Below are 26,079 nucleotides of genomic sequence, written 5' to 3' on the forward strand. Positions count from 1 at the left end.
CTCTCTCTCTCTCTCTCTCTCTCTCTCTCTCTCTCTCTCTCTCTCTCTCTCTTTTAATTACATTTTGTTTACTAACGTGCTTGTGTGCGCATACTCCTGCGGGAGTCAGACCGCAGCCTGGAGAGCCAGTTCGAGAATTCCACAATGCTGATCGTGGGGATTGAACTCAGGTTGGCAGGCTTAGCAGCAAGCACCTTCATGCTCTGAGCCCTTTCACCTACCCTGTTGGGAGAGCTCCTGGCGAGGATGTGATGGCCTCATATGGACCCCTCACCTGGTCATGTGGCTTCGTTCATGATGTTTCTTTCTCTGCAACATTCTTCTGGGTCCCCTTCCCCATTCTATGTCCTGTTTGTCCACAGAGAATCATTGTTACATGGTTTCTCTTCTTTGTTGGCACGATTTAAAACAGGAGGATGGTTTTCTGTGGATAAATAAGAAAGGGTCCAATGTAGGGTATGGAGGTGGGGCGGGGTGAGCTTTCTTAGAAAGTGTTAGGCTGAGCTAAGATTTCAGAAGTAACAAAGACGAGGCTAGAGAAAGGGGGAGAGAGAGGAGTTTTCCAGTTGTGAGAAGTAGTGTGTGGAAGGGCCCTGTGGAAATAGTGTGGAACTGGGGAAGGCCGTGCAGAGCCTGGCCGTCTTGTGAGCAGCTGCGATTTTGAACTAGGAGCATAAAGGCGTCTGTTTACATTGCGGGATGGGGATATGGATCAGTGACATTTTGAAAGTCCATTCTGCTGCCGTCTAGATGACAGACCAGAATGGAATCAGGGATCGGGGTCTGCAGGCAAGTTGCAGGCTGCTGGAATAGTCCTGAACACAGATACTGTGTCTTCCCCTGGGATGACGGGCAGGGGTGAAACCAGAGAAATGGGCACAGAATTATGAAAGTGTTTAGGGGTGGCAGAGATGATGCTTGGGGTAAAGGGCTGGGGGGTATAAGCCTGAAGACTTGAGTTCAAACCCCCCTGAGTACTCACAAAGGTGGAAGAAACACTCCTCAAAGTTGTCCTCCAATCTGCATGGATACTGTGATAATCACATCACACCACACACACACACACACACACACACACACACACACACACACACACACCACATATCACATACCATAAGTTTAGGTTTTATTTTTAATTATGTGTGTATTTATGTATGAGTATGTGGGCATGAGGTATGCAGGTGCCCGTGGAAGCCAGAGGCATCTGATGCCACTGGGACTGTAGTTACAGGGGATTTGGAGCCGCCCGCTGTGAGCGCTGAGAACAGGCTGTGGGTCTTTTACAAGAAATGTAGCCATTCTTGACCATTGAGCCATCTTCTCAACACCAAATAAATCATCGTTTAAAGGGAGTATTAAGAGGAGGGCTGGGGATGTGGCTCAGACCATAGACTGCTTTTCTTATCTATGTGAGGCCCTGGGTTCAATTCCACAGGACCAAGTAAACCGGTCATGGTGGCACCAGGGTCAGAAGCTCAAGGATATTATGGGCGACACAATGAGTTCAAGGCCAACCTGGGTTACCTGAGAGCCTGTCTCCAAACAACAAACAACAATTAAGAGCAAAGTTGTTCGGAGAAGCTGTGAATAGTGGAGGTTGCTTAAGGGAAAAGGAGGCAGTGTGAAGGGATACAGTTGTAGGACAAAATGTAATCAAGGAAGTCAGGGCTGGGGAATGGCTGAGCCCTTAACAGTGCCTGCTGTTCTTCCAGGAGATCTAAGTTTAGTTCCCTGCATTCACATTGAGCAGCTCAGTTGTGACTCCAGCTCCGGGGGATACAGCATCCTCTTCCAGCCTCCATGGGAACACACAGAAATACACACACTTCAATAATTAATTTTTTTAAAAGAAGTAATAGAACCTTAGATAGACTTGGGGTTGGAGTCAGGCTGGGCTCCCTAGGAATGTGTAGTTTGGATTCGGAACTGAAAGTGACCTGGTACATTGGCATGTTGGAAAGGGGCTGCGAAGAGGGATAACTAGGTCTTTATATGGGGCCTGTCTTAGTTAAGGCTTCACTGCTGTGAGCAGACACCATGACTATGGTAATTATTGTAAGGACAACATTTCATTGGGGCTGGCTTACACGTTACAGTCCATTCTCATTAAGGTGGGAGCATGGCAGCTTCCAGGCAGGCATGGTGCAGGAGGAGCTGAGAGTTCTACATCTTCCTCTGAAGGCTGTCAGCAGAATACTGACTTCCAGGCAGCTAGGATGAGGGTCTTAAAGCCCATGCCCACAGTGGCACACCTACCCCAACAAGGCCTCACCTCCAAATAGTGCCACTCCCTGGCCTAGGCATACTCAAACCACCACAGAGGCACAGCACATGCCAAGGTCCTCTTGTGGGACAGAGCACATCAGGTTCGATGGAAAGGATCCTTGGAAGGCTGGCCAGTCTGTAACAGATGAGGTCCAGTTACCTTGAATATGGCAGTGGTAGGCTAAAGTAGGCGGCTGTCCCGGAGCTCAGGCCCTGTGACTGGGCAGGTAGCACTTCTCCAGGAAAGCTTGAAGGAATGACAGAGTGTCTCCTCAGATTGGGATGGCAGGCTCTGAAGGGCAGAACATTGCAGGGGCTGGTTCTCCTGTCTCTCTCCGTGCTTACTCTTATGTGGGTTCAGGCCTTCACCTGAATGCAGCTAGGCCAATGTTTTCTGATTGATGCATGTCAATCCCTGGTCAGAGCTGGATCCTTTGATAAAAGGCAATTTCTGTTTTGAGATATGCCTCAGCTTCATTTCTGCTGCTGGGATAAAATCCTGACAATAAGCAAGTCATGGGTCTAGAAGAGATGGCTCAGTGGTGAAGAACACCGGCTGCTCTTCTAGAGGACCTGAGTTTAATTCCCAGCACCCATATTGCTGCTCACAACCATCTGTATGCAATTTCAATTCCAAGGGATCCAATGCCATCTTCTGGCCTTCACGGGCACCACATACGTGGTGCTCAAACATGCATGTAAGGAAAGCATAAAATATACATAAAATAAAAATAAATTGAGCAACTTTGAGAGAAAGGAACTCATTTTAGTTCAGAATTTCAGATTGTCGTCCATCACTGTGGGTACGTCACAGCAGCAGGAACCTGAGGTAGCTGGTCACATCGCATCCACAGTCAAGCAGAAAGGAATGAATGCATGTATGCTTGCTTGTTCTGGCATGAGTGTGCTCCACTTGATTTCTCTCTGCTTATGTAGTTCAGGAGCCCCCGGCATAAGGAATGGCGCTGCCCACAGTGGGCTGAGCCTCCCACATCAATTAATTAAGGTAAACTTCCCTGGAGATGCCCACAGCCAACCCAGAGTAGACAGCCCCTCGCTGACACGCTTTCCAGGTAACTCTGGGTTGTGTCAAGCTGACAGAACTAGCTAACTTTTGCAGTGGGACTGGGCAAGATGCTCTTGGCTGTAAACTCTTAACCAGCTCCCCTGTGACCTGGGCCATCTTTTGAGCAGCGAGGGACACTGCTTCTGGAACATATTGCCCCTGTTCCTAGCACCCTTGTGCAACTTCTGAGAAGTCATCAGGGACCGCCCCTCACTTTCCACACCACCTCAAGTTCAGGGTCAACTCCAGATGTTTCTGCTTATTAAAAAAAAATCCTCCCTAAAATAAGTTTGTAAAACTCCTTCATCTTCAATTTTTGAGACAGGATCTTATGTAGCCCAGAAGGGCCTGCACTCCCTTGGGATCCTCCTGGCTCTGAGGGCTGGGATTGCAGGCATGTGTCACCACGCCCAACTTGGCTTTTGTAAAATTCTTCACCCCCTGGCTCATGTTCGAGTTTACATTTATGTTTTTTATCATGTTGGCCAATGTGATCTCCAGGATATTTATAAATATTGATATTTAAGTGAAACTATGACATCACCCACTACTCACTCATTTTACACACACACACACTCAGTCATACACACTGATAATCACACAACACACAGAGACACACATACTGTGCCTTCTGCTATTCCTTGAAACTTTATTTATATGTCGCCTCCCCCAGGAATTCTATGTGTAATGTATTTTTTAGGTTTAAAGTTTTTTCATTTGGGTCCCCATCCTATTTGTCTGTAACAATTTTATATGAAGTTCACATTTTCCAACTTCTGAATCATGAATCTGTGTTAAACTTTCTTCTGGTTTGAGTTACGGATTCTAATTTTTAATAGTGCACAATTGACCAGGCCACAGGTAAATAATAAACAGAAAAAAGTAAAATTACATTGAAAATGTACCTCAGGACAGTGGCACTGAATGACTTTTTAAAAATAAACTTCTCACTGGGCTGGCATGCTGCTCAGTTAGGGCCTTGGCTGCATCAGGCCCTCCCTGGGTTTGATCCCCACCGCTGTATAAAGCTGAGGTTCCCCCTTCTCAACACTTAGAGGTAGAGTCAAGAGAGTCAGAAGCTAAAGGCAATCCTCAGCTACACAAGTTCAAGGCCAGCCTGGGCTACATAAAACCATGGAGAGACAGCTCACTGCTTAAGAGCAGTTTCTGCTCTTCCAGAAAATTAGCTCAGTTCCCAGCACCCATGGTCAGGGAATGATGGCATCCAGGGGATCTGACATCTTCTGGCCTCCATAAACACCCACATTCATATGTACATAAGCACACATGCACATATAAAGAAATAACTAAAAATAATCTAAGAAGATTATTTATTGCTAGTATGTGAACAGGACCAGCCTTTCCCATCTATCCAGACATAAGCACAGAAAACCATTGTTCATACTCGATAGGAAGAACTCAGAGTTTTATCTAAAAAAAAAGGGAAATGTAGGAGCCGGAGAGAAGGTTGTGTGATCACGAACCCTTGCTGGACGTCCAGGGGACCCAGGTTCAGTTCCCAGCACCCACATCAGGTGGCTCAAAAGCACCTGTATGTCCTGCTCCAGGGGAGTCAGTGCTCCCTGACCTCAGTAGGCACTGCACACATACGATGCACATGAACTCACACTGCACACATACGATACACATGAACTTGTACTACACACATACGATGCACATGAACCCTCACTACACACACATATGCATAAATTTAAGAATTAGTAAGTAAATCTTTAAAACAAAACAAAACAGAAACCCTATTTGATGTTTAGTGTGTATGGTGCCCCATTGCCGTTGTGCTTGTGACCACTGAGCTATTCTGGTAAAAAATACACATTTGCTTAAAGCAAGATCACTCAGTTCTTCGATCTGCTTCTGAATTCTACACCAAAAAAACACATCGTGATCCATCACCCAAAATTTGCATCTGATTGCTTGTATTAGGACTTCCTTTTACATTTTATTTCTCTGTTATTGTATGAGTGTGTTTGAGAGTTGGTGTGTATGCCGTGGCATGGGTGTCAGGGTCGGAAGACAACTTTGTACAGCCGTAGGAACTCTTTGGGGGTTGTTTGTTTGTTTGTTAAGATTTATTTTATTTTTTTAAAGATTTATTTATTATTATATGTAAGTACATTGTAGCTGTCTTCAGATACACCAGAAGAGGGCATCATATCTCCTTACAGATGGTTGTGAGCCACCATGTGGTTGCTGGGATTTGAACTCAGGACCTTCTGAAGAGCAGTCAGTGCTCTTAACCACTGAGCCATCTCTCCAGCCCCCAAGATTTATTTTTGAGCAAGGCATGGTGGCTCATGCCTTTAACCCCAGCACTCAGGAGGCAGAGGCAGGTGGATTTCTGAGTTCGAGGCCAGCCTGGTCTACAGAGTGAGTTCCAGGACAGCCAGGGCTATACAGAGAAACCCTGTCTCGAGAAACCAAAAAAAAAAGATTTCTTTTTGGTCTGTGTGTTCATGTGTTCAAGTACCCTAAGAAGCTAGAAAAGGGCGTCGGATCCCCTAGAGAGAGAGTTACAGGAGGTTGTGATTGTCCCCACTTGGACACGGGGAAGTGAACTCAGGGCTTCTACAAGGACAGGAAGTGCTCTTCAATCACGGAGCCATCTCTCCAGCCGCATAGAACTTAATGAGAAAGGAATTAGAAACAAGAGGGCCAGTGAGATGCCTCAGCAGATAACAGGAGCTTGCTGTCAAACTCAATGAGCCAAGTTCAATCCCAAGAACCTACAGGGTGGGAGGAGTTAGCTGACTGCCACAAGCTGTCCTCTGACTTCCATGTGCACTGCGGCACACCAACACGTGAACACCTGCGTGAGTTTGTGCACACAGACATACACAATCAATCAACAAGCAAATGATGAATCCAGTTGGCATCTGCACTGGGACAGGTGAGAGAGAGGTTTGTTTACCTTCCTTTGTGTAAAAGAGGAAGCCAGATGGAAAGGGACCGTGTGCACCTCTCTCATCCCCCTGTTCTGGAAAAGTGCTTCTGGGGGTTCAGGAACCGGAACCTGGGAACTGTTACCTCTTAGAATCTGGAGTGCATGTGCTGTGCCTGCAAAGCCCTCCTGTGCTCCCAGAGAGTCACAGCCCAGTTTAAAAATGACAGAAGAACTGGAACGGAAGCAGGAAGGCTGGGAGGTGGCTCACTTGCTGCACAAACACGAGGACCTGAGTTCAAATCCCCAGCACACATATAAAAAGCTGGGTGTGCCTATCTGTGGCTATAACTCCAGCACTGTGGGTGGCCCAGAGAAGGGGAGCATGGGAGCTGGCTGGATACTTGTCTACCGTAAGGTTCATTGAGAGAGCCTGGAATAAGTGGGAATTGATTGTGCAGGATGCCAGGAGTCCTCCTCCGACCTGCACATGCTCACTTGCTCCCCTTCCAGGTAAGTATACACACAACACACACGATGGCACACCTGTGGAGGTCAGAGTACAGTGGTCAGGAGTCAGGTCTCTCCTTCCCCCATGTGGGTCCCTGGATTTGAACCGAGGTCTCCTGGCTCGGCAACCAGTGCCTTGATCTTCTGAACCATCGAACCAGCCCTCCCTGTAGCTATCTTTTATTAATGACCACAGTAATCATAATAATGGCTTGTCAGGAAATATTCAGGGAAATTCAATTTTGTCTCTTGCATCCTGTCTTCCAGGTGTGAAGGACTTTCCCCCACCACGGTGGTGTCTGGTCCGTACCTCCGCCCGGGTGAGGATGTAGGCACCTCGGCTCTGCTGATGACCAGTTCAAGCCAACAGGGACCCCTGTCTCCAGCCACCCTCACAGACATGTCAGCCGTGGAGTAGGGTGGACGCTTTCTCTCATCTTCTCAGGGTTTCAGGATTTTTTTTTCTTTCTTTTTTTCTTTTTTTTTTTCTTGGTTTTTGGTTTTTGTTTTGTGGCTGAACACTCATAAGCAAAGAGGACATCATGGGGGACCAGCAACTGTACAAGACCAATCACGTGGGCCACGGTGGTGAGAACCTCTTCTATCAACAGCCACCCCTTGGTGTCCACAGTGGGCTGGGCCACAGCTATGGGAATACAATCTCCGGGGCTGGGATGGACGCCCCGCAGGCCTCACCCATCTCGCCTCACTTCCCTCAAGATACTCGGGATGGTCTCGGCTTGCCTATTGGCTCCAAAAACCTTGGCCAGATGGATACCTCCAGGCAGGGAGGATGGGGAAGCCATGCAGGGCCTGGGAACCACGTCCAGCTTCGTAGCAACTTGGCCAACTCAAACATGATGTGGGGGGCGCCCACCCAGGTGGAGCCCGCTGATGGCTATCAATACACTTATTCCCAGGCCAGCGAGATCCGGACCCAGAAACTCACCAGTGGTGTTTTGCACAAGCTGGACTCTTTCACCCAGGTATTTGCCAACCAAAACCTGCGGATTCAGGTCAACAATATGGCCCAGGTGCTGCACACCCAATCAGCAGTGATGGATGGAGCCTCTGACAGTGCCCTCCGTCAACTGCTGTCTCAGAAGCCTGTGGAGCCCTCAGCATCAGCTATAGCTTCCCGCTACCAGCAGGTGCCCCAGCAGCCTCACCCTGGCTTCACGGGTGGACTGCCCAAACCAGCCCTTCCAGTCGGGCAGCACGCTCCCCAAGGGCACCTGTATTATGACTACCAGCAGCCCCTGGCCCAGATGTCCATGCAAGGAGGACAGCCACTGCAAGCCCCTCAGGTGCTGTCCGGCCATATGCAACAATTGCAGCAGCACCAGTATTACCCACAGCCGCCGCCTCAGCAGCAGCAAGCCGGACTGCAGCGGATCTCTGTGCAGGAGATGCAGCAGCAGCAGCAGCCGCCGCCGCAGCAAATTCGCCCCTCACCACCTCAGCAGCAGCAGCAGCTCCAGCTGCAGCAGCGGCAGAGTTCACTGCAGATACCTCAGTATTATCAGCCCCAACCCATGATGCAACACTTGCAAGAGCAGCAGCAGCCATCCATGCACCTGCAGCCACCCTCATACCACAGGGACCCTCATCAGTATACCCCGGAGCAGGCACACGCTGTCCAGCTGATCCAGCTGGGCTCTATGCCTCAGTATTACTATCAGGAGCCTCAACAGGCCTATAGCCACCCCCTCTACCCGCAGAGCCACCTGTCCCAGCACCAGCAGCGTGAAGACAGTCAGCTGAAGACATATTCTAGTGACAGACAGACCCCGGCTATTCTGAGCTCCCATGGGGACATGGGGCCTTCTGATACAGGAGTGGCGGATCCGGCCAGCTCAGAAATGACTCGGGTCACTAGTACTTTCCCTCACCAACCGCTCCTGTCCCCCAGTGGGGTCCACCTCAACAACATGGGGTCTCAGCAGCAGCAGCCGTCTCCCAGTGCGATGTGGCCCCAGGTATCTCAGAGTTTCTCCCCATATCCAGATGTGCGCCAGACTCAGCCAGGCAGGCAGTCTCTGTGGTGCCCAATTCTGCCTCCAACCTTTATCCTTTATGTTCTTTATACATTTCACAAAGGTTAACCTACATGTGCCAGGCGCTGTCTGTGACAGACACTTGGAATACAAAATCGATTTGGATTCAGGCTTTGGCCCTGGGGATTTGTCACCCTCACTAAAGAGATGGCCAGAATATTGTAGTATGTCTGAAACGGTTAATGTAATGATCAGGACCTAGGGTTACGGGCCGGAGGGTTGCTCAGTTCAATCATGGGATGCAGGGCAGAGCTTGGCACCCGGAACTCGGTTCAGGGTTAGGGTTAGGGTTAGGGGATTTGTCACCTTACTAAAGAGATGGCCAGAATATTGTAGTATGTCTGAAACGGTTAATGTAATGATCAGGACCTAGAGTCACGGGCTGGAGGGTTGGCTCAGTTCAATCATGGGATGCAGGGCAGAGCTTGGCAGCAGGAGCTCGAAATCCCAGCACTGGGGAGGCAGAGACCAAAGGATGGATGGATGGATGGATGGATGGATGGATGGATGGATGGATGGATGGATAGATGATAGATAGATAGATAGATAGATAGATAGATAGATAGATAGATAGATAGAAAAAATGTAATAAAAATGTTGATGTGGACAGTGCCTGGGAAACAGTAGCCAAGGCTAGCCTAACCTCTAGCCTTCACTCACATGCCCACGTGTGCATATAAAACCACATGCACTTGCACACATACAAACACAGACGCAGCATGTACAGTGTCTATGTCAGAGGCAAGAGGACCACAGAGTGGGGACATCTCATCCCCACTGAAACTCTGTCCTTGCAATGTCCCCAAGACACAGATTGTCCTATGACGTCTGCACAATCACTGTGCACATGGATGCTCCCCGCCCTGAACCCACACCACTTCTCCACGAGCCATACATGCAGCCACACCTACGAAGTTCTTGTTTGTTTAGCTTTGATGCTATCAGATCTCTTGGAATGATGCTATACCACTCACTTCCTGTCTGTCCTCTGTGGGGACGGACCCTGTTAGTGCAGACTTGATACAGACTTCTTAAGAAGGGTAGAAGGGGGTGCTTCCCAGTAGGATTGGGGCTGGCGTCATCTGAGTTCAGGGAGCAGTGGGAAGAAACCAGATGTGGAACAAAGGCATGAGTTGACATGTCAGGGTAATTGTGGGCAGAGAAAGTTCTGGAAGGGTAGATCATGGTGTTCGGACAACTTGAAATTCCTCACTTTAAAAATACATGTTTGTTTGTTTCTTTCTTTGTTCGTTTGTTTGTTTGTTCTCTCTTCTTGTTTTCTTCTGGTGCCCTGTTTGGCTCAAAATTAGATGCACTTACCTGATGGGAGAGCCCAGTCTGGATCCCCGGAATCAAGGTATGATCAAAGATTTGGAATATTTGGGAGGCTGGGGGGGGGGTATCTTGGGTTGTTTAAAAAAACTTATTTCTAAATCCAAGGTCAGAATTTCAAGGAAAGTATAGGGAAAGCAGTTGTGGCTGCGTTTGAGCACTCGACCTGTGTGTTACACGGAGGAAAACACCAGTCAGGCAAGCATTGCTGTCGGGCGCCTGGCAACTGCAAGTCCTCGATGGTCCCCAGCTACCGCTGTTCTCATTTTAGAAACAAGAAAGCTGGGCTCAGAGGGCTGAAGGTACACAGAGCAAGGGGCAGTAAGGCTTGGCTGCTGTGTGCTCTGTTCTTTATCAGTTCAGGCACTGGGGCCTTAATGGGTGCCTTCTGTGTACCAGGCTTAGAGCTGAGCTTTGGCTGTGTCACAGTGGACGGTGCAGACTCACTTCCTTCTCTCAGGGCCATGGTGGGTGGGCGTTTAAAGCTGTGGATGAGAAAGCCCCAGTGCCTGCAGGTCTAGAAGGATGCAGGACGTGTCCTGTACGACACGATTCTAAGAAAGCCATTTCCTTTCTGCTGGAGAGATGGCCTAGCCTAGCCGTAAAGAGCATCTGCTAGTTTTGCTATAGACTGGAGTTGGGGTCCCAGCACCCACATGAGGTGGCTCATAGCCGCCTATAACTCCAGCTAAAGGGGACCTGGTGCCCTCTTCCTGTCTCCCCAGGTACCAAGCACACACACAATCCACATACAGACAAGCAACTGAAACACTATGACCTTAATTTGAACCCTGGGATCTATATAACAAAAAGAGAGAGCTGACTCCAAGTTTTCCTCTCATCCAACACACACACACAATTTTATATAAATAAATAAATAAATATAAAAATAAATTTAATTTTTTTAAAGAAAGCAAGCTTTTGCTCCCTCTGAGCCTCAATTTCTCCATCTGTACATTGGGCTTGGTTATCTGGCAGATAATGGAAGCCACAGACAGTGGTAGATTAGATAAACAAAATGGTTTCATCATAGGTTTGATGGCTTGTGATAAATTCTTGTTTCCCTGTCCTCACGTGTGTCCTTTCCATGTGGCCCTACCCTTCAGCAGCGGCCAAACCAAAGGAGTGTTTGGGGAACAGTTTGATGCCAAGAACAAGCTAACATGCTCCATCTGCCTGAAGGAGTTCAAAAGCCTGCCCGCCCTGAACGGCCACATGCGGTCCCACGGGGGAATGAGGGCATCCCCCAGCCTCAAACAGGTCAGCAGGAGCCCGCTCCGTCCTTTCCGGGCCATGTGCTGCTTGCTTTGCTTTGCTGCTGATGGAGTGAGACAGGGGGACGTGTGCCTTCTGTGAGCACCAGGAGAGGCACAGTCTCCCCTTCCCTGGCTTCTTAGACAAGTGTCGAAAGCGCAGTGCTAGAAATCTCTTTAGAGAATCCTATTCCAGAGAAAGGTGCTGAAAGGAACTATGTCACTGTGGGATCTATAACTATGTAAATGCCGAGTATATACACATGCGAGTGTAAAGTAGTTTTGAAATCTGAAGTATATGCAATGTACTCGAGACCATAACCACACGGGTCTCGGAGATCGGCATGTGATTCTCAAGCCTTTGACCAGAATTTTCCGTCCATCCATGCAGTGGTGATTGGCTGTAGGTAGGATCCAGTGACCCTGTAATACCCTCAGGATTATCCAGGTGGACAGTCATGTAAGAAACCATCTTTAGGTTTGGTTAAAACTCAGAATTGTCTGAAATTTTCTTTGACTATTGAATTTATGAGTCACTCTCCTGACTATTTCCTGGCTATGCCAGATAAAAGAGGAGTTTATCTTCACTTTTTAAAAAAAAAAATTATTTTATGTGCATTGGTGTTTTTGCCTGTATGCATGTCTACATGAGGGTGTCAAGTCACTTGTATGACACAGTTCTGAGTTACCATGTGGGTGCTGGGAATTGAGCTTGGATCCTCTGGAAGTGCAGCCTGTGCTTTTAACCATCTCTGCAGCCTGTCTTCACATTTTAAAAACAGAACGTTGGCAGGTGACTCATGGCTCATGCCTCTATAATCCCAGTGCTCGGGACCTAGAGACAGGGGGATCACTGCAAATTGAGACTAGCCTGGTTTACATGGCATGTTCAAGGCTAGCAAGACCCTTGTCTCAAAAAAAAAAAAAAAAAAACCCAGAACAGAAAAATGTATGTTTTCAGCCTGTTGTGGCATTATACACCTGTAAACCCAGCAGCACTCAGGAGGCTGAGGCAGGAGGATTCTGAGTTTGGGCTACCTTTTGAGAATCTGTCTCAAAGAAAGAAATATAGCCATAGCATATTTTGCATTTTCAATGGGGTTTCCTAACCTGAATAAAATTTAGGCTGAAATGATTGTTTCCATTAGACACAGAGTCAACTGAGACCCAAGAAATGGAAATCTACATAAAAAAAAATCACGTTTAGTTTTGACTGAATAGCAATCCCTTTCCTTTGCTTCAAAAAGCCACGAAAGCCACCAACTTCTTTTTCTAAAAAAAAAAAAAAATTTTTTTTTCATATGCAAGTGATATCTTAAATGTAGCTTAGGGACCCAGAGTTACAGGAAGGAAACCACCCAGCTGTGGTTTTCTGCTCCCCACCACTGATGTCCTGGAACCTCTGAGGAAAAGCAAGTCCATCAGCCTTGGGAGAGCTGCTTTCAGCCCAGGATCAAAGCCTTTATTGTCTATGTAGGAGGAAGGAGAGAAGGCCCCACCGCCTCAGCCTCAGCCTCAGCCCCAGCCTCAGCCGCCACTGCCACCTCCGCCTCCTCCGCCGCCGCCACCGCAGCTCCCTCCTGAGGCAGAGCGCCTCACGCCTATGGTCATGCCCGTGTCTGTCCCTGTCAAGCTAATCCCACCCAAGCCCAGCTCTCAGGGGTTCACCAACAGCGTCGCTGCCACCCCCACGGCCAGAGACAAGCCAGCCAGCTCGATGTCGGACGACGAGATGCCTGTGCTCGTGAGGATGACCCTCTCCTCCCCTCACTCCCCCCAAGGGGCTGCCCCCCGTGCGCCTGCTGTGAGTTGCTGCCCTGCCACACCTGCCTGGGGTGGGGACCATTGCTTTGCTTTCCTGGAGATGAGAACAGCTTTTCCAGAGTCGCTGGCCTCAGTGACTTGATGTAGTCTCCCTCTCGGGTTCTTCAAGCCTCCCTCGCCACTTGCAACCACGCCCAACCATTCCATCCTTGTTACTCCTCCAGGCTGATGGTCTCGATCCAGTTCTGAACTTTGATGTGTTCTCATCCCTAAATGTAAATGACAATCCATCTGGCAGCCATCAAATATAGCCTTACCAGTTACAAAGAATAGAAAAAGTATCTCAGCTGATAAACAGCCAAGTGCTGAGCTATGGCCCTGGATCTTCCCTAGAACCTGGGTCTCCCCATATTCAGCTGCCAAAGATGTAATCCTTGGACTGTCTGCCCCTCTGGAGAGTAGGCGAATCATCAGCTCAGATGATCTGCCTGGTTGGTAGCATCAGCGATTGTCACAGCCGTTTTAATCCCCAGGGTCTCGGACCCATTACAGTTCCCGCACTAAGCCCCATGAGAGCCAGACCCCTGCCAATCTCAGGAAAGCAAAGCGATTCATGTTTCTCAGTCCCTGTTAGATTCTCCTTGCCTTCATCACCCTCTCCTCTTCTCTCTGCCTCTTCTGCTCCCTACCCTGGGGAATTCATGACCTCCATGGTTGGCCATACCAGACCTGTCTCTTCCCACGGAGTAGTGTGTTGGGTCTTCTATGTCCCGACACAATGAGTGCATTCTGGGAGTCTAGGAGCCATAAGGGCAGGGCTGAAACATACACACACACACACCTTGCCTGAGGAAGTTGTGTGGTAGGTGTGAGAGGCTCTGCGTCTATCCTGGGACTACACACACCCATCTCATTCAAGACAGTGAGAAGAGGTGGGGCTAAGGAGAAACCTATTCCCTGGAGGTGGCAAGATGGAAAGACAGATGTCTTCTGCCAAAATGGCTCCTCTTACAAGTTTTCAGCTTTATTTTTTTAAAAAAATATTTATTTATTCTTATTTATATGAGTATACTGTACCTGTCTTCAGACACACCAGAAGAGTGTGCAACCCTCTTACAGATGGTTGTGAGCCACCATGTGGTTGCTGGGAATTGAACTCAGGACCTCTGGAAGAGCAGACAGTGCTCTTAACCACTGAGCCATCTCTCCAGCCCCCAGTTTTCAGCTTTATATTCACATGAAAGGTCTACTTTGAATTTTGGATCTTGGCTAGTGACATACAACTACACGATATAACCTTCTCTCCGGTGCTGAGCTATGGCATTAAGCCACTGATTCCAGTCAGCTACTAAATCAGGAGGAGAAAGACTACAGACTGTTTGCCCCGAGTTGCAGATGTAGGATGCTCTGTGGGTGAGGCATATCAACTGCATTTTAAACTTAATTGCTTTGCTTTGCTGCGGGTTATTCCGATTGTAGCTCCACCGTAAATCAGGGTGCACCTGTACACCAGGTGGGTGGGTCCAGCAAGCAAGGCAGTGCGGTGGTGTTTTTACTTAGGAAATCATTATGGGAGTTTTGAGTAGGCTAAGAAGGAAGGGATGACCTTGGTTTAATGCAGGGTAGAGAGACACCATCAGCTGACAAGCAGGCTGAAGTAGAAGCATGCTCAGGGAATGAGGCAAAAATGGGAATCAAGCTCTTGATGTAAAAACAAGTTTAAAATGCAGGAAAGAGCTTTAAACTCAAATCTCGGCTCTGGGATAAAGTCAACTTGAAATGTCCCTCTCAGAGTCTCCGATTTCCCCAGAGTGTTGGACTTACCAGTGGCCTTCTCCCTCCCCTGGGAGCAGGAACTTTATAAAATTCAGTGTTTTGGCTCTGCCCCCTAGAGTCCATAGTTTAAACACTTCAGATGTGACCCAAGTGTGCCAGTCTGGGTGGTGTGGGCCTCTGGTCCAGGTAGCTCAGAGAGCCTTGCCTGGGAGATAATAAAGCATTATTTAGAGGTAGAAGCCCCAGAAAGAGCCTAAAAAGGACTTTTGAACTCTGTGTTTGGGCTCCCTGGCAAAGTTGAGGTCACCAAGAACTCCATATTACTTAAGTGACCTCCTCAGTGACCCAGGGACAGGGGCTTAAAGGTTTCCAGATTTCCTCCGCAGTCAGGGGTGGAGATGGCAAAGACGCCTTTTCGAAACATTCTCCTCAGCAGCCTCTTGGCTCCTCGGGGGTCTCTTCTGGGCCTCGGCTGAGAATCGCCCCTACTTGAGGAAAGGAGGGAGGCTGGAGGGCACTGGTCTGCGGAGACCCACGTTAGTGCTCCCTCGAGAACCTCCACGGGGAAGCCGGGAGCCCCTTTCCGCCTCCTCTTTCATTTCTACCTCCCCAAGAGTCTCTCCTAGAGGCTGGGATGGCACCTCGGAAGCACCAGGGAGCTGAGGAAGTAGTAGATGGTGGGAGGGGAGAGGCAGAGCCCACACTACCGACGGGCAGGCCGGTGAGAGGGGCCCAAAGCTTAGGGGAGCTGGGGCAGGTCACATGGCCTGGAGGCAGCTGGTCATGTGACCATGGAAGTCTTTCCCATCACCCCTTGCTCCTGTCTTCACTCGCCACTCTGGCACTAGAGCTGCTGGGCACTGCAGCTGTGCCTGGGCACCTCAGAGCCTCTCCTCAGGTATCCCGGCTGGCTGTCACAACCAGCTCTCGGCTTTTCCGGGTTGATGCTGGTCCCCCCACCCAAGTCTGTTTCGTCTGGCTTTGGCATACCCTGCTTCTCTATTTGACGTGCATGTGTGGACTTACTAGTATACGTGTCTCCGTGTGGCAGGTCCCCCAGACGAGGCTGGGTTCCCCGCCATAACCTAAACTAGCGCTGCTGAGAGGAAGCAGGAGGAGATGGGGGTGCTACAGAGGAGCCTCAGAGGGGGCGTGACTGGGGAGCGTCACCAGCTCCATCTCCAGGAGAGCCCGTTAAAACCGCCTTGAGGATTGTGGGCCACTGTGCTCCGGCCTCAAGTAACCCTGTAGAGCCGTGGTGACAGCTCGGGGGAACCTGTGCTAGGCACGAACCTCTTCCTGCCCCCTCAGCCTTGGGCCTTGCATCCCCGAAGAGAGGATTCTGTCCCCTGCTTAGAACATGTGTGATCTATCCCTGCAGGAGCAGTGGGGGAACTAAAGAGCCACTCTGCTGGATTCCACTCAAGACAGATGGAAATGCAGTGATAAGCCAGAGTTTTAATTTATTACTTCTTGCGGACCCACCCTGCCCTTTTCTTAGACCTTCGGGATTTTCTTTGCTAACCAGCCCAAGGCCGATGTGGTGGGAGTGGGAGGGGACGAACAGAAGGGAGGCAGTCTCTTCCCCCACCCCCTTAGAATTTTCGGGATCCCTGACCAAATCTACGGAAAGGGGCCAAGGCAAGGATAGCAGTTCTGTACTTAGAAAGGGAACAATGACTGGGATGACCTAGTTTGAATCCCAACTGTTCCTCTCACTCTAGGAAATCCCCCGGAAACATCCACCCATCGCCGCCAAAGTTGAGGAGCCCCTCAAGACCCTACCAGAGAAGAAGAAGTTCCGGCACCGGCCTGAGCCCCTCTTCATCCCACCACCGCCTTCTTCCTATACTCCCAACCCCACCTCTTACTCGGGGGCCACCCTGTACCAGAGCCAGCTACGCTCCCCGCGAATCCTCGGGGACCACCTGCTCCTGGACCCCGCCCACGAACTGCCCCCCTACACGCCGCCACCCATGCTGAGCCCCGTGCGCCAGGGCTCAGGGCTCTTCAGCAATGTCCTCATCTCTGGCCACGGCCCTGGAGTGCACCCCCAGCTGCCCCTCACTCCCCTCACGCCCACGCCACGCGTGCTGCTGTGCCGTTCCAGTGAGTCGTCCCTTAACCCCTGGTGTCAACCTCTGTCGATTTGGATACTACCCTGAGTGGGTGGGGAGTCTCACTTTCTTCACCTGGCTAGTTTACCCCCACGAATTTCTGTGAAATACCCATTATGTGTACCACATACGATGCGAGGTGGTCTTAAAGACTCCGCATCATCGCATTTAGTAACCTGAGGGAAGCAGTGTGAGGAGAGAAGTGAGTCAGAGAGAGTGTCTTTGGGATAAAGAAAAAGGAAAATGTGCACACTAAGACTGCTTTGGATGGTCAAAAAAGATGCTTAAGATAAATATTTAGCCGTTATACACATGGCAGCTATTACTAGCAAGAGTAAATCTTAATATTTACTGTGCTTTAAAAAAAAAATCCATCATGAACCCTGTAGGCCATATGCGAGTGTAGCCCCAACTACTATAGAAACTGAGGCAGAAGGGATTTGTGGGGGTTGAGGGCCAGCCTGAGCAGCACAGGAAAACCCCATCTCCTCAGTAGATACTGAGGGGGCCAAAGGGAGATGAGAGATCTTTGTAGCTAGGTTTCTTTCTGGTTGCCTAGAAACCATGTAGCTTAGCCAACCAGCTTTAACTCACACTGAGAAATGGCTATCCTAAGGCCTGTAATCCCAAGCACTGGGGAGGCTGAGGCTTAAAGCTGGAGGATAGGATGTTCAAAACCAGATTGAGCTACACATCAAGACCCTGTCAATGGGCTGAAGGATAGGGAGAGAGAGAGAGAGAGACAGAAAGAAAAAGAACCTCATGAATCCATCTCATCTTCTGGAAATTGTTATGAATTGGGTAGGAGGAGAGCTTTGTTATTTTTGCTGCTTGACTAATCACTGACCAGCGAACTTCAATCTGTATTCATTTCTTGGGATGTCTTTTTCTTGTTGTCTGGTAAACTCTAGCGTTTGTGTTTCAGGCAGCATTGATGGCAGCAATGTGACAGTCACCCCAGGACCTGGAGAGCAGACTGTGGATGTTGAACCGTAAGCAATTACCAATTATTCTTCAGAGCATAAGCTTCAGATAAGAAAAAGTCTGGGGGCTTCTAGAAGGGCAGTCAGTATTTCTGTATTCAGTGGCCACTGACAGGGGAGAGTTGTGGAAACGTAGGATTGTGGCTTCCTTCCTACCATTTACTTATAGCTGCTAGTATTTCAGAGACTTGTGACTAAATGTGAAACCCTAGATTCAAACAGTCTAGCATCCCTACCTCCACAGGCCAGCTTCTAGACTCATCCACATTCATATCCCCAGGGGCATTGCGACCTCTCTCTCTTGAAGGTGCTTCACTAGAAGAGAATCCTTCTGAATGTTCTTTTTCCCATGTCCCCTCTGTGACTCTTGGCCAGTCTTCCAAATGGGCTTGTTGAGTATTTGAATCATTTCATGATCAGGGAGAGGTACAATATCCACACACACATTGGCAGTGTGACCTCCAGAGAACACCGGAAACCTCTGATGGGACCATGCCCTGCGTATTAGCCCTGCAGTGCCGCAACCATCTGTCTGATAACTGAGACAGAGTCTATCAAAGTAGATAGACTATCAAGTGATCTATCGTAGACTATATAGATCCCAACTGACTACCAGGTAGGCATCTGAGGTGGGTAGGAGTGGCTTGGCTTGCTATTTCATCCCATTACTTAGAATAGCACAAAAGTAGCACTTACAGAATTATTTATTTCTGGATCTTCCCGTTTAATATTTTCCTTCCATATTAATTTCGTCTAAGTATCCCAGCTAATGTTTGTGAGACATGAATAACTGAAAAACCACAGAAAGCTGTAGATAAAGAGACACTACTTTACTATGGAAGGGAGTGAAAAGAGGCCATGGGATGGAACTTTGTAGAGTTCAGAATCAAAAAGCTTGAGTTGTCACATTCTAGTTTTGATTTTTACTGAGTCGGTTTTTTGGGGGCCTTTGTTGGTACCTTGAAAGGGAATCATGGTTACAGCCTTGTTCAGACCCCAGGTCTTTGTGAGCGTAGATGGCGTAGATGGCATAGATGGCATACCCATGTAAACGTAGTCTGGAAGGGATACATACTTTACATTGGTGCCCACACCTAGCCCCCTCCCTTCATTCTATGGCTTGCTCTAGCCATGCCCTCTGCAACTCCTCTCTTGGAATTAGCTGTCCTTCCATCCCTGTTTCCTTAGCAAGGCTGAAAGCTGAGAAGTCAGACTGCTCGCTCCTCTTGCCCTTCCCCAGGTCCCCAACTGTAACAGACCTAACTTGAGCCCACCAATGATATAAATGACTCTGAGCCTTATTAATATTGTAAAGCTTGAGTCTTTTGCTGGGCAGTCTCCCGACTACTCTAACCCAGCTAACCCTGGCACTACATCCCACCACGTGGACAGGTCTATCTCTCTGCTCCACTCTCATCCAACCATTCGCCTCTGTGTCTCCTGGATGTGTCTCCTGTCTCATGTCTGATTCCTGACGGCTACTGGCCATCTGATCTTTATTATAGCCAATCAGATACAATTCCAAATTGTCTTAGGCAAATGAGGAAGAATGAATACTTACAAAATATGATACCAGTGATAGGACATAAAAATAACCAGACCAAGTCCTTGCCGGTATCGAGCCCTCTGCTGGTACAAAATTAACAATTGAATGTGCAGAGACATACCTTCCCACAGTGTACCTCAACACCAACATTAAAGCTGTTCTTACCAGTGAAAAGGGCCATGCCTGGACTCGGAGGGCCCTGCTCTGCCATTCTTCTAGCTGAAGAAACTGCTTCCCTGATGCTTGCAGTTCCTGACCGTTGCCCCTGGTCTAGGCTGTCACATTGAAGACCATACCGTTTTTCCTTTAAGACGCATCAACATTGGCTTAAGGTTCCAAGCAGAGATCCCAGAACTGCAAGACGTCTCCGCCCTGGCTCAGGACACACACAGGGCCACACTGGTATGGAAGCCGTGGCCTGAGCTGGAAAACCAGGCCCTCCAGCAGCAAGGTACTGGCGCTTAGGAGGAGCTGTGGGGGTGAGGCTGGCTTCTCTTAGATGTTCTCTAACAGGAACATCTGGCCCCGGAATGGGTGTGGGATTTTGTGACACTGAACATTTCTGATACAATGACTTCTTACTCTCAACAGTGGAGAATCTTCTGAATTTGTGTTGTTCCAGTGCGCTGCCAGGTGGAGGGACCAACTCGGAACTGGCTTTGCACTCTCTCTTTGAGGCCAAAGGTGACGTGATGGTAAGGAAGCTAGGAAAGGTAGGAACGGGGGCTTTGTGGACACATTAGCCCAAGGCGTGGGTCCAGACAGGAAGGCCTCCAGCAAAGAAAGCCCCACTTAGACCCCTGCTGGCATCTCTGTAACTAAATTATAATGAGGGGTACATGTGTTCTAGGAACTGAGAATTTCCCTCCATGCACCATGACCGAGGTGGAAGAAAAGCTTGAAGTAAACGAGAACTAGCCTCCAGGTCCTTCCCGCTCGCTGTGGAAATCAGACAAACCTGGATGCCTCCAGACCTCTTTTCTCTGTCATTAAGCGGCTCTGTTTTCCTACCTTTAACATAGTTCTGAACGTTGGGGACCTTCATTAGGGATACTCCAATGTCCCTAAACTAGAACCATGGGGCCGTCTTCCCAGAGTCAATGCTGACCATTTGTCTGGTCAGCCTTCACTTCTGGCCAGATAAGTCCATCACCAGCCTCAGTTTCCCTTCTATATAGAAGGGCATGGTTCTTCTAGTACTGAAATCAGGTTCCTGCTTTTAGTTTTTTAAAAAAAAAAAAAAAAAAAAAAAAAAAAAAAGAACAAATGTGCCAATACTTTACGTGTGATATAGAATGCTTGCCTTTGGGACCAGTGCCCTTCTGGAACCTTCAGCAACATACATAAATCACTGGGGTGTTGACTAAGGTGTTTGTGCTGAGTCAGCAGATGGTGGTGGGCCCCGGGATTCTGGATTTTCTTCTCTCTCCCTCTCTCTCTTTTTTTCCTTTATTTTTATTTTATGTGTATAAATGTTAATTGTGTGCAGTATCTGTGGAGCCAGAAGAGGGCATCAGATCCCCTGTAACTGGAGGTACAGGCTTGTAAGCCACCTTATGGGGCTGGGAATTGAACCTGAGTCCTCTGGAAGAACAGCCTATGCTTTAACCTCTGAGTCATCTCTCCAGCTCAGAGGTTCTGGGTTTCTAAGCAGCTCCTCAAAAGTTGCTGAGGCTTCTGACCTGTGGACTTAGAATAGCAAGATTTCTCTGCCTCCCTCAACCCAAACCCATCCACGCTCCTGCTGTCTTTTCTTTTAAAACCTAGGGGCAGGGGAGCTCTTCTTCCAAAAGATCCAGGTTTGATTCCCAGCAGCTGTGTGGCCGTTTCAAACTGGCTGTAACTCCAGTTCCAGGAGATCCGATGCTTTCTTCTGGGCTCCATGAGTGCCAGGCACACAGACATGCATACAGACATAGATTTTGTGCAGTGAACTTGTATTTGCAGTGCCGGGAGGGAGGCACACACAGGCAAATCCTTGGGTTTCATTGGTCAGATAGCCCTCGTCCGCTTGGTGAGCTCTAGGCCACTGAGAGACACTCTCTCCAAACACAAGGGGAACAGCACATGAAGATGAGTGACAGCTTGTCATCTGACCTCCGCATGCCCACATACTTGCACATGCACACACATACATGGACTCACTCTAACACAGACATGTATGCAAGACGGCTGCAGGAGGCAGATCTGAAGGGTGACACTGGGTGACAGTCCAGAAGGACAGCATGCGGTACACTTATTACTTAATACAGCTGTTTTTATCCAGCGATAAAGAGAGCTGTGATTGGCTATAAAGCAGTCACTGACCACCTGCTCTTTGACTCCAAACCCTGCCCCTGAGAATCTGCCTCCTTTCAAGAGACCCCACCCCGTCTCTCCGAAGGAGTACTCAATTCACAGCTGCCCTTTATATTTTCTGTGCTGTGACCAGCTAGCTTCAGGCATGATCTTGGGGCCGGCGGAGGAGGTGGGAGTTAAGATGTTGAATCCTGTTGGAGCCAAACTGGAAGGAAATTCCCATTAGCATCATCTGCCCCTGGGTTTCTTCCCCGTTCTGCTGCAGTGTTAGAACTGCTTTCCCATGAGACTCGCACATAGACTGACTTCTGCCTTTTTTCTCTGACCCCGCAGGCTACCCTGGAAATGCTGCTGCTGCGGAAGCCAGTCAGGTTAAAATGTCATCCTTTAGCAAATTACCACTACGCCGGTAGGTTGCCAGGATCCTCAGGCCCTGTCGCTTCCTAAGAGCGGGCACCTCACGTTTGGCTCTGTGTCATTTGTTTGAACAAGTAGATAACACTGGGTCTATTAGCCCAACACTACTAGGCACGTGTCAGTGTAAACACCTGCCCCTATGAATGTCCCAAGACCTGGGAGATGGCGCACGGTGGCTGCCCTCCTGGCAGTGGGACCTGTGCATCAGAGGGAAGAGCCACCAAGGCTACAACACTGAGCAGGCCACTCTTAGCAGCCCATGGCTTTGGAGGCAGTAAAGGTGGGCTCGGGTCTTCCTCAAGGCCCTAGGCTTTCTATAGACTTGAATTAGAAAAAAAAAAGAAGAGAAGGAAAGGAAAGGAAAGGAAAGGAAAGGAAAGGAAAGGAAAGGAAAGGAAAGGAAAGGAAAGGAAAGGAAAGGAAAGGAAAGGAAAGGGAAAGAAAAGGAAAGAAAGGAAGAAAAGGCTATTTCAATGCCAGGAGAAAGACTTCATGCGTGCGTGTGTTCAGGCTGTGTGTGTGTGTGTGTGTGTTGTAGTAGTCATAGTAGTAGAAAACAGCTTTAGATTTAAATGGAGTATGAAGGAAATAGGTAGAGGAGCCTGAGGACAGCAAATGAGGCCATGAATGGAGGTTCCACTAACTGGAAACCCATCCACTCTTTCTCCCCAGTCCTGCCTTGTTTGTCTGCTTCAGAATGGCTGGGTCTTCCGTTGCCCCTTGATTTTTTTTTTTTAAAGACTTACTTATTATATGTGAGTACACTGTAGCTGTCTTCAGACACTCCAGAAGAGGGCATCAGATCTTGTTATGAACGGTTGTGAGCCACCATGTGGTTGCTGGGATCCGAACTCAGGACCTTCGAAAGAGCAGTTAGTGCTCTTAACCACTGAGCCTTTTCTCCAGCCTGATTTTTTTTTTAAGATTTTATTTTTAATTTCGTCTACCTGTCTGCCTGTCTGTCTGTCTATCTGTCTGTCTGCCTGCCTGCCTGCCTGCTTGCCTGCCTGTGCGTGCTCAAGAGCACATTATTACATTGCCCACAGAAGCCAGAAGAGAGCGCCAGATGCATGAAAGCTGAACTTTGAAGGAAGTTTGGGTCACCTGTGAGGGATGCTCAAAGCCGGTCTCCTGTCCTTTGCAAGCTCAGTATCCACTGTAGACCACTGGGCTGTCTCTCCAGCCACTGCCCCTTGATATGTATCATTTGAGGGTTTCTTTGGTGCCTTGGGCAGACCTCCCCTAGGTAAATACTGAGTGTATGGTCTTGGGGACCCTTTAACATTCCTTCCAGTCCCTCACCAGACAACCAAACGCAGCCCAAATGTGAAGGTGTTTTTTACACATATTCCATTTGTCTCTCCCTCCATCCTGTGAGTTGGCTTGTGTCACCAAGTAGAAAACCCTCAAAGTTGTGTATGAAGAATACCCAAGGACACCTACCTGGGGGTCAGTTTCAGCTGACAGCAGTCACATGGAAGAGACAAGCCGGAAATGGACACTTAAGTTAAAGGCATCATGTAACCAGGGCCCAAGGAGCCAACTTCATCATCTCTCCCACTTGTGTGGGTCCAAAGATGTGGGAGCTCACGGATCTGACGTGCAAACAGTTTCATTGCTTCTTAATCCCCAGCATCAGATGCTGTTCCATTAAACCCTGGCAGGCCCTCCCAACTTCCTGGATCCTCTGCATCCAGGAGAGATCCCAAACTCCTCTGCATAGTGGACGGAGCTTCGTGTGGGCTGAAAGAAGCTTCCAGCCACTGGCTTAACCGCAGGTCACACTGCCTCAACAGAACCTCGGGGTTGGTTGTGGCCAGCAGTGAGCCTCTTCATCCAGGACACGATCCTCTCCAGTTGTTCCCAGTGTGGTAAACAAGAACTATGCTCTTTTTATGTGCATCATGACACAAAAGACCAGGAAGCCATGGGCTAGAGCACCTCCAGCCCCAAGCAAAACAAAACATGAAAATGTTACCAAGAAGGTTGAAAGTCTGCTGAGGCCCATTAAGCTTTTTGGATGGAGTATTGCTAGCTAATCCATTCCCCAACCTCCTTCCCTCTCAAATATCTTAGGAAAAACTCTTGCTTTCTGAAGTCATTTCAGCCCTTGGAGACCAGAAGTGGGGGGTTACCAGTCAGTTGCCTTCTTCTCCAAGTGATTACAAGCCAAGCCTCCAAGAATATTCTAGTGTTGTGAGCAGATGAACACACTGGTCCCTGAAGTCAGATACAATCCCAGATCTTTGACAGTTGCCTATCAAGACGTGGGAAGAGGCAGGCAGATTTCTGAGTTCAAGGCCCGCCTGGTCTACAGAGTGAGTTCCAGGATAGCCAGGGCTACACAGAGAAACCCTGTCTCGAAAAACAAAAATAACAACAAAAAAAAAAAGGGAGACAACTGAGTTCGTTACATCTTATGTCCCAGCCACCATGCCACACTCTGAAACCCCCTGTATATGGTTCCTAGGGGGTCACTGAATCCTGTCCCATCATAGCCCTGGCCTGCCTCGGTCTTTGTGCCCAGAGCCTTTCTATTACTCCGTTGGACGGTCAGCTCAATTTCTCCCTCGTTGGAAAACCTACCCTCAAGTTCTCTTTTGGCTTCCAGCCTGAGAACTAGACCCATCTGACTCCAGGAATTTCCCTTTAGGCTCCTAGTCTGGTTTGGTCTTCATTGCTATGATAAAACACAGACTGAAACCAACCAAGGGAAGGAAAGAGTTTATTTGACTTACCGCTTATAGTCCACCATTGAGGGAAGCCAAGGTCGGAATCAGGAAACAGAGTCTGAGGCAGCCCATGGAGGACCACAGCTGATTGGCTTGCTTACTGACTCCTTCAGTCAGTCCAGGCTCACCAGCCCAGGGATGGCACCATCCCCAAATAACCAGGCCTTCCACCGTCAATTAGCAATTAAGAAAATGTCTCACAGACATGGTCACAGGCCAATCTGATGGAGCCAGTTTTTCAGTTGAGCTTCCCTCTTCCACTGGTATGTCAAAATGTGTGCCAAGTTGACCAAAAACTAACCGTGACACCTAGGGAAGGAAGTCAGATCCAAGCTGTGATGTGCCCTGGAGGGAAGACAGCTAGACAGAGGTCCTAGGCAGATAGATACAAGCCTGTGGAAACACTCTACTCCCTCGCTCAGGACCAGGAGGAGAGAGATCCCATGAGGCAAAGGACCAGTGAGCAAGGTGGGCATCTGGCCCAGCCCTCAAGGCAGCCTGCCAAAGTTCAAGAGCCTGTGCAGCATCCTCCGAGAACAGCTGTGCGGTGCCTCCCAGTGCTCAGTCTACAAGGGGACACACTGTCCCTCACCAGTGGTTTCACTTAAGCGCTCACATGGGGGGGGGGGGGCATGTACTGTACATGGAGGAGTCATGGAGCTTGTAGTCAGACAGCTGGAGCTTCGGTGATATCTCCACTGAACAGGTCTTTTATGCAGATGTGCGCAGGGGATTGTAGGTGGTAGAGTTAGATCTAGCTTCTTCGAAAGGTACAGCGAAGAATCCTATCATGCCCCACCACAACCACAAGTACCCACTGGGGCTTCAAACTCTGCCTTGACTTTTGAAAGACAAATAAGACCTGCGAGAGACACCCTTTCTTTTTTCTTTTTTTTTTTTTTTTAATTTATTTATCATTGTAATTAAGTACACTGTAGCTATCTTCAGACGCACCGGAAGAGGGCGTCAGATCTCATTATGGGTGGTTGTGAGCCACCATGTGGTTGCTGGGATCTGAACTCAGGACCTCTGGAAGAGCAGTCAGTGCTCTTAACCCCTGAGCC

General features: G+C 48.8%; 1 protein-coding gene across 4 annotated transcripts in view; it reads left to right on the top strand.

Annotated features, from left to right (window-relative positions):
- The window catches only part of Trerf1 (transcriptional regulating factor 1), a 225,493-nt gene that overhangs the window by 169,169 nt on the left and 30,245 nt on the right, over nt 1–26,079 (top strand). Inside the window, exons 5-13 of one of the 4 annotated variants that reach the window (XM_029471314.1) lie at nt 7,008–8,719; nt 10,108–10,154; nt 11,236–11,389; nt 12,860–13,186; nt 16,647–17,031; nt 17,965–18,031; nt 19,880–20,019; nt 20,160–20,263; nt 22,200–22,275. In XM_029471314.1, the coding sequence (XP_029327174.1) occupies nt 7,283–8,719; nt 10,108–10,154; nt 11,236–11,389; nt 12,860–13,186; nt 16,647–17,031; nt 17,965–18,031; nt 19,880–20,019; nt 20,160–20,263; nt 22,200–22,275 (2,737 nt within the window). In that variant the 5' untranslated portion in view covers nt 7,008–7,282. The remainder of the gene's footprint in view (nt 1–7,007; nt 8,720–10,107; nt 10,155–11,235; nt 11,390–12,859; nt 13,187–16,646; nt 17,032–17,964; nt 18,032–19,879; nt 20,020–20,159; nt 20,264–22,199; nt 22,276–26,079) is intronic. The other 3 variants (XM_021149160.2, XM_029471315.1, XM_029471316.1) reach the window with 3 other exon arrangements.

The sequence above is a fragment of the Mus caroli genome, chromosome 17 (assembly GCF_900094665.2).
Source record: "Mus caroli chromosome 17, CAROLI_EIJ_v1.1, whole genome shotgun sequence".
Classification (NCBI taxonomy): domain Eukaryota; kingdom Metazoa; phylum Chordata; class Mammalia; order Rodentia; family Muridae; genus Mus; species Mus caroli.